The sequence below is a fragment of the Acomys minous genome (genome assembly GCF_964271855.1).
Source record: "Acomys minous genome assembly, chromosome: 1".
Taxonomy (NCBI): Eukaryota; Metazoa; Chordata; class Mammalia; order Rodentia; family Muridae; genus Acomys; species Acomys minous.
The window spans coordinates 153,682,662-153,702,765 of record NC_140483.1 but is presented as its reverse complement, the minus strand read 5'-3'; the positions used below and the strand labels follow the sequence as shown (position 1 = coordinate 153,702,765).

Below are 20,104 nucleotides of genomic sequence, written 5' to 3'. Positions count from 1 at the left end.
CCACTTTGTTTTCTGAGATGGGATCACTCACTGGGACCACGGCTCATGATAAAGGACAGGCTGGGATTTCATGGACATGCCCTCACACACATCTTTTCAGCTAAAGTCCTAATGCTTCCGCGGCTGAGCTATCTCCCTAGCCCCACCCCTAAATTTCTTCCTATGGACACAATTTGTTGCCAACATCAAAAACTATATGAGCTACACAAATTGTACTTGATGGGAAAAAAATTTTTTAAAAGACACAAAATTGGTTTGAACATGTGGATCTGGGAAGAGTTGAGGAAAAGGGATGAATGTGATAAAACACACTATACTAAATTCTCAAAGAATTAATATAAATATTTTGTTCCAACAAATCGACCAAACCAAATAATTATAAGAGTTCTAAATGTTATCTTATTTTTACAGTACTATATAACTTTAATTTTCATGTATTTCAGGTGAATTAGAAACACCACCAACCCATCTAAGCTTACCAAGGCAACAGTCATCAGTGAGTTTATTATGTGCAGGATTTCAGACATTTCCGTTTTCTGCTGTGTGTAAAATGTAAGTAAAGATTATATCTAGAACCCAAGCTGCAGTTCATGACAAGCAGTTTTTAATGAAATCTTTCCATTTAAAGGCAACTTCAAAGAAGCTCTTATAAAAAGAAACATGAAGCTATATAATATATATTATAAGCAGCTGGGGAGAGGATATGAATTTATATGTACATGTCTGTGATTTTTTTTCCCATAGAATATTGTTAGATGGTGACACAAGAAACACATAAGACTGACTTTGTCTAGAAGGAAACTAGGTAGTATGGTAATATATTTTTCACAATATTATCTTTCATAGTAGCTTTTTAGCATTTCTAGTGTGATATTACTATTAAAAGTAAATAACTTGAAAACTTCAAGACCATGACACAGAAGTGAAATGGTTAGGAAATTGCCTCTGAACACTTGCCAGTGAAGCTCACTGCCATGAAAGACACAATGTGCTTATTAGTTCCATACCAGCTACCACAGACTGGATGCCATGAACAATAATGTCTTATTTCCTCATAGTCCCGGAGGCTACAGAATAAAGTGTTCACTGGGTTGGTTTTGGTCATGTAGGATTAAGAAGTACTCTAATTCCAAGTGGATTAAAGACCTCAACATAAAACCAGAGACACTAAATCGGTTAGAAAAAAAAGTGGGGCAGAACCTGGAACATATTGGCACAGGAGACAACTTCCTGGACAGAACACCAACAGCCCAGGCCTTAAGGTCAGCAATTAATAAATGGGACCTCATGAGGCTGAGAAGCTTCTGTAAGGCAGGAGACACTGTCAACAGAACAAAGTGACAGCCTACAGACTGGAAAAAGATCTTCACTGACCCTACATCTGACAAACATCTAATATCCAAAATATATAAAGAACTCAAGAAATTAAACACCACCAAACCAAATAACCCAATTGAGAAATGGGGCTTGGAACTAAACAGAGAATTCTCAACACAGGAATATCGAATGGCTGAGAAATACTTAAAGAAATGCTCACCATGTTTAGTCATCAGAGAAATGCAAATCAAAACGACTCTGAGATTCCATCTTATACCCATTAGAATGGCTAAGATAAAAAATTCAAGTGACACCACATGCTGGTGAGGATGTAGAGAAAGAGGAACACTCCTTCATTGCTGGTGGGAATGCAAACTAGTATAGCCACTTTGGAAATCTATCTGGCACTTTCTCAGAAAACTGGGAATAGGGCTTCCTCAAGACCCAGCTATTCCACTCCTTGGAATATACCCAGAAAATGCTCCACCGCACAAGGACATATGCTCAACCATGTTCATAGCAGCCGTAATTCATAATAGCCAGAACCTAGAAACAACCTAAATGTCCCTCAGTTGAAGAATAGATAAAGAAACTGTGGACAGGCGGTAGTGGCACATGCCTTTAATCCCAGCACTCGGGGGGCAAAGGCAGGCAGATCACTGAGTTTGAGGCCAGCCTGGTCTACAAAGCAAGTCCAGGACAGCCAAAGATGCACAGGAAAACCCTGTCTTGAAAAAATAAAAAACAAAAACAAAACAAAAACCTGTGGTACATTTACACTATGGAATATTACTCAGCTATTAAAAACAAGGAATTCCCAAAATTTGTGGACAAATGGATGGAACTAGAAATTATCATAATGAGTGAGGTAACCCAGACCCAGAAAGAGTCAAATGGTATATACTCACTTATATCTGCATACTAACCCAATAAACAGGATATTCTCCATAGTTATGTGAAGAGCAGGGACTGACTCTGACATAAACTCTGGTGCCCATATTGGACCACCTCCTCTGGGTGGGGAGGCCTGGTGGCACTCAAAGAAAGAATAAGCAGCCTACGAAGATGAGACTTGATAGCCTATGACCATATAGTGAGGGAGGAGGTCCCCCTCTATCATAGACCTAGGAGAGGGGAATAGGGGGAAAGCAGGAAGGAGGGAGGAACGGGAGGATACAAGTGAGGGGATAACAGTTGAGTTGTAATCTGAATTCATTAATAAAATTTTAAAAAGAAGTACTCTAATATTTAATTTACCTAACTACCTATTTATTAAAAGACATAGTCATTGTCTCATATTCTGAGATTAAAGTTTCAATATCCGAATTTGGAGAGCCACAGTGTACCCCAAAATAAGTGGTTTAAAGCTCTGCATCAAAGTTAACTTTCCTGGCTCCATCACTTGCTCCTAACTGCTCTGTGCCTCAGTCTCTTTCTCTGTAATGCTGGGTGTCTACTTGTTATGAGGTCTTCTAAAAGATGACAGACACATCTGTGACCAGGAGTAGGTAAGGGTTCAGAATAGTGTGTTCATCAACTTGTTTCCCAGAGGAGTACTAGGCAGTCCTACCCCATGTCTATCAGTGTATGTGCTCTGATCTTGCTTTCTCTGACATTATGGCCTCAGTATTGAGAATACCAGATATGTAGAACCAGGGGTTGGTCCTTAAGTCAGTTCAGCACCCATTGTTATTGCACAGAGTCGCCTGTGGTCTTAAAATTGATGCTACGAGGCTAAATCATCATATTCTGGTTGGACCTAAAGTTGTATATCTTTTGCTTTTCTTTTTTCTTTTTTTAGTTGTTTTATTTTGTATATGTGGGTATTTTGTCTGCATGTGTGCCTGGTTCCCAAGGAGGCCTGAATGGAGTGTCTGATTCCCTGGACTCAGAATTACAGAAGGCTGTGGGCCACCATGTGGTGCTGGGAGTTGGACTCCGGTCCTCTGGAAGAGCAGCCAGGGCTCCTAACTACTAAGCCATCTCTCCAGCCCCTTATTTTGTTTTTCAAGACAAGGTTTCTCTATGTAGACCTGGCTGGCTTTGAACTCAGAGATCCACCTGCCTCTGCCTCCCAAGTACAGGAATTCAAGGTCAAAATGCTATCTTAGTATCCCAGCATACATGACTGCTGACAGCATCTGAGACAGTTTTGGATGCGATCTTTTATATATGAATTTAGTGTTTTCCAAGGTAAGTTAGTATATACACCATGAGCTTGGCATGTCTGTAGCACAAATGAGCTCTGGAACAGCATGGCACAAGCATGCAGTCACATACACTTTAATACTTTAGTCTCTCTGCTAAGGCGAAAGGTTTTTATTTGCAGGACACAGTTGTCTTTATTAGGCTCTTTCACTCTGTTACATACTCTGTATATCTTCATCTGTTTGAGGAGGCAGCTTGGCAATCAGAAGCAGAAACCAATATACATTAGTATAATCTTAAATTTCAGTTAGCATCCAAATATTAACCATGTAACTTTAAAATTTTTACTTAATTTTACTTCATGTGTATTGGCTTTTTGGTTTTTTGTTTTGTTTTATTTTGGGTTTTTTTTTTTTCTTGCACGTATGTCTGTGTGAGGGTTATGGATCCTGGAGTTATAGACAGTTCTAATCTGCCGTGTGGGTGCTGGGAATTGAAGCTGGGTCCTCTGGAAGAGCAGTTAGTGCTCTCAAGCCCATGAATAGTAACTCTTTAATCACACAGGACTGTTTTCTGTTTATTGTTGTAACTCAAATATCTAATGAGAACGTATAAAACAAGCCTTACCTGATGCATTATGATTTGGCAAAGTTAGAAAAAAGTGGCTTTTAAAACAGCTAGTGGCAGGGCGTGGTGGCATACGCCTTTAAACCTAGCACTGGGGAGGCAGGGGCAGGCGGATTGCTGTGAGTTTGAGACCAGCTTGGCCTACAAAGCAAGTTTAGGACAGCCAAAGCTACACAGAAAAACCCTGTCTTTAAAAACAAAAACAAACAAAACAAAACAAAACAACAACAACAAGATAATGTTTTGGGGGGCTGGAGAGATGGCTCAGAGGTTAAGAGCACTGCTTGCTCTTCCAGAGGTCCTGAGTTCAATTTCTAGCAACCACATGGTGGCTCACAACCATCTATAATGTGATCTGATGCCCTCTTCCGGCCTGCAGGTGTACATGCAGCAAGCTAGTAGATCTAGCGTCATTTGAAACAATTAAAAGTTGCTCATCGCAGCAAGGGAGAAGTCCTTCCAGCTGGCTTATGACTTAAAATTACCACTTTATAAAATGGCTCTAAATCTAGGTATTGGGATTATTTCTATAATTCCAACATGAGGCAGCCTGAGCAGTAAGGTTATGAATTTCAGACCAGCCTGGGATACATGTTGATACCTGTACTAAAAAAAAAAAAAAAAAAAAAAAAGTTGTTCCTCAATTATAAAGCTAAAAAATGTTTAAAAAAATTTTTTTTAACTAAGTAATGCTGCTGTACCCTTGATTTCTTACATGTGCCTGCCACATGTGAGAACCATGTTACGTTTTAGGGAGAGAGAAAGAAAAGTCTGGATGAAGTAAGAGTGTATTTCCATACTAACTGACATGGGAAACGTCTTTAAAATGCTTCATTAGAAGCAAAGGTATCTGCTTTTTATGTTATTTTTATTTTTTGTTTTTTGAGAGGGTCTCCCTGTGTAGCCTTGGCTGTCCTGGACTCGCTTTCTAGACCAGGTTGGCCTTGAACTCACTGTGATTGGCCTGTCTCTGCCTCCTGAGTGCGGGGATTAAAGGCGTGCGCCACCACGCTCGGTTTGGTATTTGCTTTTATTGGGCATGGCTGGCTGAAGTACTTATTTTCACTTCAGGATAATTATCTACAATCTGAAGTGTATAAAAAATATCAAAAAACCAAAAACCGGCTGATCTTGGTTGGAGATTGTCCCCCACCTAAGGCAGGAAGATGGTGGCCGCAAAGAAGACGAAAAAGTCTCTGGAGTCGATCAACTCTAGGCTCCACCTTGTGATGAAAAGTGGGAAGTATGTCCTGGGATACAAACAGACTCTGAAGATGATCAGACAAAGCAAAGCAAAATTGGTTATTCTTGCCCAGCTTTGAGGAAATCTGAAATAGAGTACTATGCCATGTTGGCTAAAACTGGTGTCCATCTACAGTGGCAATAATATTGAATTGGGCACAGCGTGTGGAAAATTCTACAGAGTATGCACACTGGCTATCATTGACCCAGGTGATTCTGATATTATTAGGAGCATGCCAGAACAGACTGGTGAAAAGTAAACCAGGAAAGTTTTCCTTTAATAAAACTTTGCCAGAGCTCCTTTTGAAGAAAAACAAAAAAACAAAAAACAAAAAAACACCTTGGTAAATTTCAATTTTTTTTCAGATTCCCAAGTTTTCTACCAAATGAGCAGAGTTTTGGGCTGTGTGGATGAATTGTGTCGTTCAGACCTAAAAACCCAGCTTTCGAGTACTGCTTCCTGTCAGCATTGTGTCTAGGAATACTTGCTATAGCCATCCTCATGTATGTTCCATATGAACTGAGAAATGGAATCCAGTTGTCCTCAATTTCAGTAGAACTAGGGGGTTGGGATAGGAAGGGCTCGTGACTGGAGAGTCTTCCCCACCAGGGCCCATAGCCTCATAGCTACTAGTGACCTGTGCTTGTCATACATATTTCATCCTTTTCGCCTCTGCACCCCAATACATCACCCCCGAACCTACCAAGATGTAGGGGCTTGATCTAAATCTGGAACCTTGTCACCTCTGGAGAAAGTAGGGTCAATAAGACTTTTGCAAAGTTCTGGTTTTTAGCAACAGAGAGACTAGAATTTCTATATAGAGTGGACTCAAGGTAAAGTTTATATAAATTATTGTTGAATTTATGTGTAAATAGTAAACACAATAATTTTACTTATTGGTTTTATTTCTGGCGGCTGACGGGGTTGGTATTGTAATTATTTGTGCAGGGAAGTACTAAAATTATTCCAAGGGAGCCCCATCTGCTTCCAGTCAGTACTGAAGGAGATAAAGGCAGCAGTTGTGAAGGATAATCCTTATGCTAATTAGATTTAGAATCGCCTAGGAGATTAGTGATGTACACCCATGGGTGTGGCTAAGGATGAACTAAATGGGAGGAAGGCCCACCCTGAGTGAAGTGGTACCACCAATAGGCTTGGGATCCTGACACAGTGAGGGCAGGGGGAGAGAGGAGATCAGGTAAGCACCAGTGCTCTCTGCTCCTGCTTTCTAGTCAGCCAGGAAGTAAATGGCTGTCTTCCGCTAATGCTCCTACCACCATCATGCTTCCCCAAGCTTACAGGGCTAACTAAGCTCACGGGCTGAACCCTCTGAAACCAAAACCCAAATTAAATTCTTTCACTCTTAATTTATTTCCAACAGGCATTGGGTTACAGTGATGAAAAAATTAACTAATATAGAAAATAGTCAGGCTGGAGAGATGGCTCAGGGGTTAAGAGCACTGGCTGTTCTTCCAAAGGTCCTGAGTTCAATTCCCAGCAACCACATTGTGGCTCATAACCATCTATAATGAGATCTGGTGTCTTCTTCTGGCCTGCAGGCACACATGCAGACAGAGTAAAATAAATAAACAGATATTTTTTAAAAGGACATTAAGAAAAGAAAAAAGAAAATCGTCTACTCAATGGCACCTTCACACACAGACACTTCTTTTCGTTTCTCTCCTTTCTTTCTTTCTTTCTTTCTTTCTTTCTTTTTTCAAGACAGGGTTTCTCTGTGTATCCCTGGCTGTCCTAGAACTCACTCTGTGGTCCAGGCTGGCCTCGAACTCAGAGATCCACCTGCCTCCGCCTCCCAAATGGTGGACTAAAGGAGGGTGATACCACCACCCAGCTAATACTGAATCTTTAAGGGAAGGAAAAAGTAATTAGAAATTTGGTTTATACAGCTCTACTTCAGTTTATACATTTACAAAATAGAGTTTATTTTTACTTGGATTTACATGTAAAAACCCAGAAAATTACTTTCTTAAATTTTTGTTATATAAAACAGCCAATACTATTAATGAATTAAACTTTGATTCTTCCTTTACAGTGATTTGCTTAGTGCTGGAGAAGCAGCTAATAAATATTGTATGATGTGGCAATTGGGAAGCTGCAGAAACTCTTGGGTCTCGTTCTTGCTCACAGGTAAGAATGCTTGCTACTGAATGGCAGAGTACAAATATGAGATATTTTTCCTTAGCCATTTCATAACATGAAAAATGTGACATAATACAAAGTCTAATCATCTTTTAGAGGCTCCTTATATAAAGGTCTGAGTCTTGCTGATTTTCTCATAATTCTTATTTGTGAAATAAAGAAAAAACAGACAATCTGACAACCTACTTGCATGTATACATATGTAAATACTTTGTATTTCTTAGTCTGTTCTACACAGCCAATGTGAAAAGTAATATAAAAGTTTTCAATTTTTAAGCTTTTGAGAAAGCAGGTTTAAAACTTTTAACAAAATCAATTGTAATTTAATAAAATAATTTTGGGTTGAATAAACCCCTTCAAGGCTCTCTTCTTATACAATAAAAAAAAATAATGAAGATGTTGTGTACTTTCTAAAAATGTGTGTCATACAAAGACATATACAAGCTGGATAGTGGTGGCACATACCTTTAATCCCAGCACTTGGGACGCAGGGGCAGGCAAATTGCTGTGAGTTTGAGGCCAGCCTGGTCTGCAGAGCAAGTCCCAGGACAGGGAGATGGGCTATGTAGACAGACCCTGTTTCAACAACAACAACAACAACAACAACAAAAATTAAAGTAATGTGAAATTACATGTTAAGCACAGAAATAAAAACAACACAAATTCTTCTTCTTCTTCTCCTTCTCCTTCTCCTCCTTCTCCTTCTCCTTCTCCTTCTTCTTCTTCTCCTCCTCTTCCTCCTCCTCCTCCTGCTCCTCTTCCTCCTCCTCCTCCTTCTTCTAAAACAGTGACTCATATAGCCTAGGCTGTGTAGCTTAGAATGTCCTTGAGTTGGTAATCCTCCTCCCTCCAGGCAGATAGTCATTTTCTTGTTTGTGATAATGAATTAGTAATTAAATTTTTTTTCTTCTAAATACATTCATTTCTTTGTTTACTGGTCATAAGTCAATAAAACTACTAAAATAGTATCTACTTCATAGGATTCTCCCATGGATTACTTAGAAATAATGCATGGAAAATGCTTAGTACAATGTCATGTTTTTTGTAATTGCTAATATTAATACTGGTACTTATCTATTTTTTAGTTATTATTAATCTTGTAAAATAAAGCATTCCAAAGTTACAATTTCAAAATATATAATCTTAATTTTGAATGGAAGCTCATAACACAGACAGGAATGTTAAATTGACCGTGCTGATCCATTTCTGCTGTATGTTATGATTTTACCTTTTTAGCCTAAAAGCCCTGATATCATAAGGTGTGTATCACAATGTAGCCTACGATGACAGTCACCCTAAAATCTTAAGAAGTATGTCTTGTAAAGGCTTACTGTAATGAGTTAGAATTCGTTTGTGGTTTAAGAAATCTTCTGTTCTTCTAAAGCATATCAAGTATATTAGCTCAGCAATTTTTAGACAATCAGAATACAGTTTCTTTTACTACTATGTATGGAGTGATTTTAACATCTTGCTATTCCTAAAGAGTGAATAAATTCTCTGAGGGCTGGGGATGTGCCTTAGTTGATAGAGCTGGGTTCAGACCTTAGCACTGCATAACCTGGACATGTTGACACACACCTGTAAGTGCTAGAGCTCTGGAGGTGGAGCAGGAGGACCAATAGGTCAGAGTCATTCCCAACCACATTGAAAGCTTAGGACTACCTGTGCTCTAGGAAACTCTGCTTCAAAAAGAAGAAGGAGGAGGAGGAGACGACAAGGAGGAGGAGGAGGAGAGAAATTATTTGTGTGATTATGTGGACTTGTACAATTATTAACATTTTGAAAACTATATACCAGATATAACTTCAAATTTCACCTTTCCTAAAGTGTGAAAATACATTTCATTGTGAACATCCAGTATGCCTGTTTACTGTTTTTCATTATTTTTCCACGTGTTTGTTTGTTTTCAAGTTCCAAGATTTCAAGAGCCCAGCAGTCAGTATTCGCTTGCAGACATGAGGAATATCTTTTCCATCAAAGGAGACAGCCTTGTGGTTAACCTGGCAAAAGCCAAGCGGTGGAGACAAGCAAGACTAAATCCAATAATGGCCCAAGCTTTGGAGCATCTGAAGGCGTATTTGTGTCACAATGGTTTGTCTTTTAAGGAGACCAAGCTGGAGATCTTTCTGCCTACAAAAGCACTTCAGCTGGAATGTAAGTGTAGAATAGGAAGTGAACATGTGTAACCTTTTCATGTGGGAAGATGTCTGACACTAGGTTTCTCCTCAGTGATTAGGAAAATGGTAGCTAAGGTTTAACATTCCCAACATGCCTCAATTCCACCAGTTTATGACTTTTGGCCTTCCTGGGCTCTGCTTTCTCTCAGAAAACAAAAAACAAAACAAAACAAAACAAACAAACAAACAAACAAACAAATGGTACTTAATTTGGTTATCCTAAAATCCTATTCTGCCTACAATTCTACAGTCTTTTAAATTTTCTAGCCATTTAAAAAATAAGTATATGTACATACTTTCAAAAATTAGTTTCTATTGTAAAAGATTTGAGAAACATAGTTTGAGAAAAGTAGTTTGGTATAGAAAATAAATATATTTAAAGTGAGCTTCAGGTATTCCCATCATTTTGGAAACTGAGAGGATGAAGGTGCAGAGTTCTGGGAGGAAGGAGGACAGAGCACAGCAGGCGAATGGAGTCCGTCCCAGTCCTAGAGGGACTCATGGTGCAATAAGAGCATTAAAAGATTAGCCCCTCATCAAAGAAAGTCTCCTTGACATTACAAAGCAGCACCACTAATCAGGATGCAGGGAACAAGACGTATGGGATGGGATATGGCAGAAAGATCGTAAGAGCCAGAAGAACAAGGCGTTTGCTGTGATAGTACATAGTTTGATTATATAGGTTGGAATTATTTTTTGTTGGGAAAATGGTAAGTGAAGTGGAGTAAATTAGGCATGTGTAGAAGAATAAGTTTAATAGGGCTACTTAGGCTATTAAAGTTGTTAAGAGTGTACTGTTATTTATTTATTTATTTTGGTTTTTCGAGACAGGGTCTCTGTTAACCTTGGCTGTCCTGGACTCTATTTGTAGACCAGGCTAGCCTCGAACTCACAGTGATCCACCTGCCTCTGTACTGTTATTTTTTAATAGTTCTGTGATAATAGCTCATTTTGGTAAGAATCCTATTAATGGTGTGAGTCCTCCTAAGGATAAGAGAATTAGAGAAGTTGTAAGTAGTGTTTTGGGAATTTTGTTTTTTGAGAGTAAAATAGAGTTGATTGATACAAGTGAAAATTTACTAGGATAATAAATATTGAAATTGTAAGAGTAATATAGATGGTCAGATTAAGGAGTGTAAGGGTGGGTGCAGGGGAGAATGTGGGGGCAATAGATGGGCGTGCTATAATTTCCGTGTTTGTGTTTGGTTTCGCCCTCCTCATGCTCCAATAAGAACTGCAGTAACGGTTGTTAACATTAGGAGTTGATGGATTTGGAAGAGAATAGATAGAGGGGTGGGTTTTGGTCATGTAAGGAGAGTTAGGGCTGTGTGGCGTGGGATTCCTTGAGTTACTTCAGAAAGTCATGAATGAGATGGGGCTAACCTAGTTTACTTATTAGTGAGACGAACGTTAGCGTGAGAACTGTGCTGTTAGTTTGTGGCTGGGAGGTTCATGTTCCTCATTGTTTGTAGAATAATAGCTAGCAGGATGACTACTGCGGCTATTGGGTAATAAAATGTCTTGTTGCTGCTTCAGTGGACCGTGGGCTTTTGTTTTGTTTTTGTCAATGAGTACAGAGAATATTGCTGATTGGCTTATTCCTAAGCCAACTCATATAAGAAGGAGGCTGGTGCTAAGTGTTGTGACTGTTGGTCTGGAAAAGATAGTGAACTAGATGGTGAGAAGAGTTGGAGAGTTAATCAGATCACGAAGGACTTAAACCAGTGTGCTCAGGGCATGGGCCCAGGAGCCTATAGCTGACCTTCCTTAGAGTGAGGGGTAGGGGTAGCATGGAGATCTTCAAGTTCTTTTTTTTTTTTTAAGATTTATTTATTTATTATTATGTATACAGTACTCTGCCTGCATGTACACCTGCAGGCTAGAAGAGGGCATCAGATCACATTATAGATGGTTGTGAACCACCATGTGGTTGCTGGGAATTGAACTCAGGACGTCTGGAGCAGCAGTCAGTGCCCTTAACCTCTGAGCCATCTCTCCAGTGCAGGTTCAATTCCTGTTGTCCTGTTGTCCTAGAAATGAGAGGATTTAACATTTTATAATTTATTCTTCCAAAATAACTCTTTTATCTAACATAAATGTAAGGTGAGATGCTTTCTAGGAGGATTGATAGTAAGATGTATCATATGCAGAACGCTAGTGTTAGGGGAGAAAATGTTTTCATAGAAGATGTATGAGCCGGTCATATTGGAATTATGGGTAAGATGCTCGGATTCATAGGAATAACGTAGTTAATAATACGTTGACTGTGAAGTTAATGGTATACAGTTCTGGGGAGTTTACATTGTGAAGGGGGCCAGAAATACACTTTATAAGAGAACATTTATTAAGATAATATTAGTATATTATCGGCTATAAAGAATAGTGCAAACGGTCTGGCAGCGTATTCAACATTAAAGCCTGAGGCAAGTTCAGATTCTCCTTCTGTAAGGTCAAAAGGAGCTCGGTTGGTTTCTGCTAGGGTTGAGATAAATCGTATTATAGCCAGTGCTCAGGCTGGGATAATTAGTCAGACTGCTTCTTGGGTGACAGTTAGAATTTGAAGTGAGAAAGAGGCATTTCTTAGAAGAACTGGTAATAGAATAATAGCTATAGTGACTTCGTAGGAGGTCGCTTGGCTACTGCTCTAGGGCTCCACATAGGGACTATGTGGAGTTTGATGCTCATCTTGAGCGTAGGATGGAGTAGACTGAAAGGCTTGATGATACTGCTAGTCTAGGTCAGCTAAGGGGTGGGGTATAGGTAAAAGGATCCGTAATCTGAAAGCTAGTGTTAGGGATAGAGTGGGGGCGATAACAAATAGCTTTGTTAGGTTGTTAGTGGGCATAGAGGTTCTTTAATAAGTAATTTTATTGTATCTGTGAATGGTTGTAGAATTCCATAGGGTCCTATGATGTTGGGGCCTTTTTGTAGTTGTATATAACCCAGAAGTTTTCATTCTACTAATGTTAGAAATGCTATTAGAATAGGAATTAGGAGAGACAAGATATTGATGAAATGCACTATTAGGGAGAAGATTTGAACCTCTGGGAACAAGGTTTTGAGTCTTATGCAGTTATCTGACTCTGCCACCTTAATTACCTTGCTAGATAAATTATAGAACAGTTACATTAAATTAAGACTTTTTCCACTAATTAATTTAGGAGCGCTTTTGGCAAGGAGGCTCTATTTCTCTTATCCTTTTGTACTGGGAGAAATTGTAAATAGGTAGAAACCTGGGTTGCTCTGGTCTGAACCCAGATCACATAGGACTCATTGAACAAATGAACCATTAATAGCTGCTACTCCTTTGGGATGCCCTGGTCCAACATCGAGGTCCTAAACCCTAATTGTCGATATGAACTCTTGAATAGGATTGCACTGTTATCCCTAGGGTAACTTGGTCTGTTGATCAAAAATTGTAGCAATTAGATTAACTGAATTACTTTGACTTGTAGGTCTAAGTTAGAGTCGTTTGGAGGTTTGTTTTTTGTTTTGGGGGGTTTGTTGTTGTTGTTGTTGTTGTTGGTGGTGGTGGTGGTCTATGTGTGTGTGTGTGTGCATGCAAACACCACCCCAACTGAATTTTTAGTTTGTTTTAATTTTAGCCCAATATGTTAGGTAAATTGGTAAAGCTAAACTAATAAATTTAAGCTCCTAGGGTCCTCTTCTCATCTTATTTTGTTATTACATTTGGATTATGCGTTCTCATAGTAAATGTAAGTTGAACTAAAATTTGTTGTTGGGTAACCAGCCATCACCAAGCTCGCTAGGCTTTTCACCGCTGCCTAAAACCATGCACATTTTGCTGCATAGACGGCTTTGGTCATAAAATTGTTCTTAGGTAGCTCATTTGGTTTCAGGGTTCCTCACCTAAGTCCTTTGAATTTAGGGTTTTCTAATTCATTCATTATGCAAAAGGAACAAGGTTTAATCTTTGCTTATTATGACTTTTAAATAATTCATCTCTCCCTTGCGGTACTGTTTCTATAGCTCCTTAGAAGAGTTTCTTTCACCAATACTTCTATGAAAGAATTTAGGACATTATAAAAAAGAAAAAAAAAAGAAGAAAACTTTTATAGGATCTTCAAATATCTAGATAATACACCTCTAAAACTATATGAAGTATCAGAAACAACAAATGTGAGGGTAAGACAGTCTTACGCCACTAGAATTATTATAGTAGTATAACTGTGAAGTTTGAGAAGCAGCAACTAGCTGGGGAGTGATAGCGCACGCCTTTAGTCCCAGCACTCGGAGGCAGAGGCAGGCCGATGGGTCTCTGTGAGTTCGAGGCCAGCCTGGTCTACAGAACAAGTTCCAGGACAGCCAGGGCTACACAGAGAAACCCTGTCTCAAAACAACAAAAGAAGCAATAACAATTTCTAGACACAGCGAAGTTGTTGGAGTAGGGACATCTGGAGAAATAATCGTAGGTGAGAGTAGTCAGGAAAGTAAAATAATTAGCAGTTCCTAATTAGTTAAGAGCCAAATTATCTCCAGAAAAGCTTCAGGGGTTGCAAATTGTCAACACCAAAGCCTCTGTATTCATTCTTGACTTGTGAAGAGCTTCAAGTTCTTAACAATGCTTAAAACTTGGAAGATTTCACATGTTCATCTGTGTGCTGTTTATAGTTGGTATTCCTCTATTCTCAGATGGCAGGAATTTGCTGGGACTCTTACCAGTTCCCACTTTAAACAGATCCCAAGCTCACCCAGTGTTTAGCACTCACAGGACAAGGGCAGGTGTTAGCTAACCTTAAGCAGTACTCTCAGGCTTGTCTCTTAAATGTGATACAAAGAGAGAAAAGAAAAATGCTTCTTGTTTCAGTGTTTCCAAGAAAAGCAAAACAAAACAAACAAAAACCAGGGGCTGAGGACAAAGCTCAGTTGAAATAGTTGCCTGGGTCTGAGGCTTCATAAAACCCAGCATGGCGGCTCAATCTTATAATCATAATCATAGTATGTAGGAAGTAGAGGCAGAGGGATCGAAAGTTTAGGGGCATCTTTAATTACATAGCAAATCTGAGGCCAGCCTGGGATACATGAAACCCTGTCTCGGGCACACAAAAACCACCAGAGACCAAATGTTGAAGGAAGAATGCGCATTTATCTTTGCGAAGATTATCTTTTTAAATACTAGCCATATACTTCACATGGTTAGATTATTTAGTCGCTCCTGTAGCCATTTTTCCCAAATGAACCATATAAAGTATGACTTATGTATGGTTGCCTGTGCCCATTCCCTCTGGGCAGCTGCAGGGAAGCCGTCATGCGTGGGAGATGGTTGTGAGGAGTGTCCACACCCTCTACATAACTGCTCACCCAGGCTCAGTAAGGACGTTCCTCAGAGTGACGTTAGTGAAATCATGCCTCCGTTGGGACCTCAGGAGGAGGGCTAGACATTGCTTTATGTCTCCTTCGGGGGAAGAAGGTTAGCTGCAGTTGTACAGCTTGATGCTGCACCATGACAAGTATATATGTGTGTGCTACCCCCAGAGCTGAGAGAACATCCCCATGCCAGCAGGGCTCTGTGCCTGGCAGGCCTCCTCCCTCTACATGGCTCCGTTTTGCAGCTTGTACTCTTAACCCTCAGCAAGCCCTGATGTTAGAGCCTGCTCATTTACAGTCACAGAGTGTGGACCTTAGTGCCTGGATTCTTCAACTCAGCATACCATTTGTGGATTCATCTATGCTACATAGAGCACTAATTCATTTGTTTTAGTGATAATTTTTTTTATTGTATGTACTTAACCAGAGTGTGGTCATCTCCCCAGGATTTATTCCTCATCTTTTTAGTATTGTGAGCAAAAGTGCTGAGTGTTTGTGTGCAAGTCTTCTTACTCGTTCAGGCACAGAAGTCAATTTGGTACTTTTCATTTTCTTGTTTCCAGCCTGGCTAGAACATAAGAGTTGTCCCTCTAGAAGTGTGCCTGTCAGCGAGAAACCCACACATGGTTACAGAGTACGTCCGCAGAAGAGACCATCTTCAGAAAAGGAAGTGCCGCGTCTTTGTTTGTCTGGTGAATGTGTCTCTGTTAAAAAACCCAAAAGAGAAGACAATACAGAGAACGACCAAGAGCTAGCAGCTGAATTACCGCAGAAGACCGACAACAGCTGTGCTGGATTTGGTAACCCTGTGCCGTCTGTGGAATCAGCTTCATCTTCACGGATCAAGGCATCTTACAATAAAAAACAGGATGATTTGGACCTTTTGAGCGAGTTTATTATTCTGAGAAGTAAACACAAGACTTTCACTTCAGATGCTGAAGTCACAGGCCGTGACCAAAACAATGGTGGGTAACTCAGTAAAATTTTGGTATAGACTAGGACTGTGTACTATAGACTAGGGCTGCATACTATTGGACAATGCAAGAAAAGAAGAGCTCTTTTAGAGAAATTATATGGTATCTCACAGTCAAAGAATATGCTATTGATACTCTTTATAAGTAGAGATAGGTACATAGACATACATTTAGAAATGCATATAAATATGCTTCAAAGATTAAAAGGCACATTTTAATTTGTAATAAAGCTACTACTTATAAAATATGCTTTCTATAAGTTGGATTTATAAACAGTATTCCTAACTTCACCTTTCTTTTTTTCTATTAGCTTACAATGCTATCTCAGTATTTTTAAAAATAGTTTTATTAATTCTTCAAGAATTTCAAACATTTTTTAATATTATCATTTCCCCTCCCCATCTCTTCCCAGATCCAACCTCTAATTCATACCCAACCAACGTTATTCTCTCATTTTAAAAAAGATTACCTTATTTTATGTGTGTGAATATTTTGCTTGTGTGTATGCATGTACACAGTGTGTGTACCTGATGCCCATGCAAGCTAGAAGAGGATGTTGGATTCCCTGGAACTGGACTTAGAGATGGTTTTGAGCTGTCATTTGGGTGCTGGCTATTGAACCTGGGTCCTCTGCAAGAGCAGTGAGTGCTCTTAACTTTTGAGCCATCTCTTCAGACCTGCCCCTTTAAAAAGCCCATCAAATCTCATTAGTGCTATACACATACTCTTTAAGTTGTAGCCATCTGCTGGAGCACAGTAACCTGCCAGGGGCTGTACTCTTAAAGGAAACTAACACTGCTTTCCCAAGCAGCTGTCAGCTACCAATAATTCCTTAGTATTTTAACATATTTTAATATGTACTTGTACATGTTCTCATTTAATTGCTTATTAATCTTTATAATACTATCAAAGTTTCTATTTGTGTTGTAAGTATCATGTATTTCTTGCTTCTAACCACATCAAAAGTAGTACATTGTGTCATATATTATTTCATTTCTGCTTTAAAAAATAGGACTCTAGAATAATTTTTTTTTAAATTTCAGACAGGGTCTCACTATATAGCTCTGGTTGTGCAGAAACTTATGAAGGCTAGGATGGCCTCAAACTTGTAAAGATCCTCCTGCCTCTGCCTCCCAAGTGTTTGGATTAAAGGTGTGCACCACCTTGCCTGTTAAAATTAGTTTTATAAAACTATTTTTTCTCTTAGTTTATTTCTTAACCTGACAACACAATCTTGAGCAGTTTAAGTCTGTTCTTAACCCTCTATATTATTCTGACTCCATCTTTGCCAAAATCCCCAAGTTACTTGCTTTTTAGTTCCTTCTTTGCTCCAGTTGAATCTTCATCTCTCCTGCAACTTTGCCTGTGGCTGAATCCCCTACTTTCTCTTCTAACTCCTCCGCCCCTGGCTGGCAGGAAGTCCAGCCCTATTCTCTCCCCTGCTCAGCAGTTGGCCGTAAACTGCTTTATTGACATACAAGGGGACAATTGGGGAGCAGAGTTTATACAACACTGACATAGGAGATTCTCAGAACAAGGCCTGCAACCGTATATGGGGGTACAGAAAGCAGCATTTGAGTTACACAATATCTCTATGACAACAATGCCTGATGCATTCTAGAATAATTTTGGCAGACTTTACCTTGGTGAAATTGATACAAGAAATGTTTGTGTTACTTAGAGCACAATTGGGTCTTGCAATCCTACGCTCTGTGGAGACAGGACGTGGTTCTTAGTGTCACGGCAATTATGTATGATTTCCCAAAAGGTGTGAGAGTCCTTTATAGATGTGCTGAAGCTCATTACTACTCTGGGACATTTTCCACAGTGAAAATTCAGAGTAGGATCCAGAGATTTTACAGCGCTGTGATTGTTTATGCTTCTGTATATACACCATGGTTTCCTGTTATTAATAACATGTAATAACTCACCTTGCTAAGTGACACTTCTATATGTTGCTGGGTTTTCCTTACAATTCAGACATATCTTCTGCTTAAAGGAATGAAGAAAGTGTTGGGAGTTGGGTCGGTAGGTGAAGTGCTTACCTTAAAAACACAAGGACCCCCAGAACCCACGTTAAAAGAAAGCTGGGTGTAGCAGCCTGCACTTGTAATCCCAGTACTAGGAAGGTGAGGACAGAAGTATGCCTGGGATTTGCTGGCCAGCCAGCCTACCCTGCTTGACAAGTTCCAAACCAACCAAAGAACCCCAACAGAGGTTGTCCTCAGCATACGCACACGCACTCACCACACATGCATGCACATACACTTATACACACATGCTCATACATACATGCACTTGCATACACACAGACCTGCACATACAGCACAGCATGTGCATGCAAACATGTGGAAAAGAAAGCTTGTAAGTTTTATATTTGTTTCCAGATTCTACTCATGTTTGGACTGAGAAGGAATCCCATGCTAACACTGGCACCCTGTGTCTGTTACACTTGGGAGAGCAGCTTAGAAAGGGACATAGTAGCATCATAAAATAAGGAGCCACAGAAAAATGTTGAAAGAGATAAAAAAAATATTTTCTTGTTAAAAATTGCTATTAGAAGGGAATGCCTCTATACTTCTGACATTTTCTCAGTTAGTGTTATGTTCCTGTATATGTTTTTCCCTGTAGGGTGTAGAAAGAAATGTCTACATTATAAATTGGGGGAAGTGGGTGTACATTTAAGGAAGGGAATGGCTTCCCCAGAGAAGGACACATGCTCAGCTTCTCACGTGTCACAACTCTTTCCTGATGAGCACTTCCCTGCCCAGCTCAGCTGAGGACTGAGTAGGGTGGCCGCCTTACTTGGGTACTTAGTTAGCAATCCCACTTGTCTCTCAAATCAAGCCTAAATCTCCAACATAGCTGTTATTAGCTATAAAGGTAATATTTTACTCCCTCCTTATTTTACAGTTTACTGGGTACAAGAAACGTTGTGACTTTGACCCTCTCAAAAATTTCAAATAATAACTCTTAAAATTAATTGACAGTATAGTTTGTATGTTCTCCATCATTATACTTGGGGTTCTTTTATTTTTATTTAAAGTGGGATCTTCAAACCCTGTCTCAAAATAAATAAATAAGTAAATAAAGTGGGATCTTCTGTGTAGCTGTGGCTGGCCTTGAACTTGTGATCCTCCTGCCTCAGCTTCCCAAGTGCTGGGATTATAGGCAAAGGTCACCACATCCCACTCCATTCATTATCACACTTTTAACCTCACATAAAAGCATCTCAGGCTGGTAATACAGTTTTTAAAATGTCTTATAATCATATTAATTGGTGGATGACATTAGTATTTAGTTAAAATGGCTGTATATATATATGCAGTAATGAGTTATATATAATACCTAGAAATGGAAACCTAACATTTATTAAACACTGTATCAGGTGCTAAATTGCATATTAAAGGAGGGGTGGTTTTTTGGCCTGGAAGTGAGGCAGGCAGTTACATAAGACTGCATGTAGAGAAGAGCTGAACTGGGGATGGAGTGGGAAAAGTTGGTGTGCCTGAGAAAGGATGGCCACAGTAGAGGGCGTGGACAAGGGAGAAGGCTGGAAAGAGAAAGAGACTCTGGAAGGCCACAGAGAGGAGAGGTGCGACGCTCTTGCCTTTTATGTGTCAAGCACTGGAATTGGTGGTCGGTCCCTGTATTTAAGGTAGGCATCCTATGAGGGAACTGGGCCTCTGTCAGGCCCGAAGGTGAATTCCTACCAGACGCCAGAGTTTATCCTGTGTCTGTTATCCACCCTGTTACTCAGCACAGTGTTGGTCCATTGATCTGGATCATCCATTTAACTTAGTCTCAATGTATTTCCATGAAGAGATTTAACAACTACGATTTTGAACACAGTGTTAAAATAAAGCAACGTCATTTCTCCTGAGCAATGTAATGTTTTTGCTAGAAATTCAAGATAAAGAAAAACATTCTTTGACTCTTCAAGAAGAAAGTCCTGTTGTTCCTAATAATAAAGCTCCAGAGGAAAGAAGACAAGAAAGAGCAGATGATGTCATCGAGATTCAAGCCTCAGGTATGCTGGATGCTTTCTGTTTTACCTTATTTGGAAGTCCTCTCCTGTATGTCTAGAATATGCCTTATTTTCCAGGCAATTAATTTTACTTGTTTCAGAA

General features: G+C 39.5%; 1 protein-coding gene, 1 long non-coding RNA gene and 1 pseudogene across 4 annotated transcripts in view; 2 read left to right on the top strand and 1 right to left on the bottom strand.

Annotated features, from left to right (window-relative positions):
- Positions 1-20,104, top strand: part of SHOC1 (shortage in chiasmata 1) — an 86,717-nt gene that overhangs the window by 36,968 nt on the left and 29,645 nt on the right. For both annotated transcript variants that reach the window (XM_084779869.1, XM_084779868.1), the window contains exons 10-14: positions 444-552; positions 7,389-7,483; positions 9,407-9,649; positions 15,564-15,965; positions 19,879-20,004. In XM_084779869.1, coding sequence (XP_084635995.1) covers positions 444-552; positions 7,389-7,483; positions 9,407-9,649; positions 15,564-15,965; positions 19,879-20,004 — 975 coding nt within the window. The remainder of the gene's footprint in view (positions 1-443; positions 553-7,388; positions 7,484-9,406; positions 9,650-15,563; positions 15,966-19,878; positions 20,005-20,104) is intronic.
- On the top strand, positions 5,220-5,635 carry LOC311596516 (large ribosomal subunit protein eL30-like; annotated as a pseudogene). The gene has a single exon. The product of its transcript is annotated as a large ribosomal subunit protein eL30-like (transcript).
- LOC311596583 lies at positions 11,478-17,361 on the bottom strand. Its single transcript, XR_014778885.1, has 3 exons — positions 17,285-17,361; positions 15,768-15,851; positions 11,478-11,702 (listed from the first exon to the last, which is right to left on the bottom strand). It is a non-coding gene; the product is annotated as an uncharacterized lncRNA (long non-coding RNA).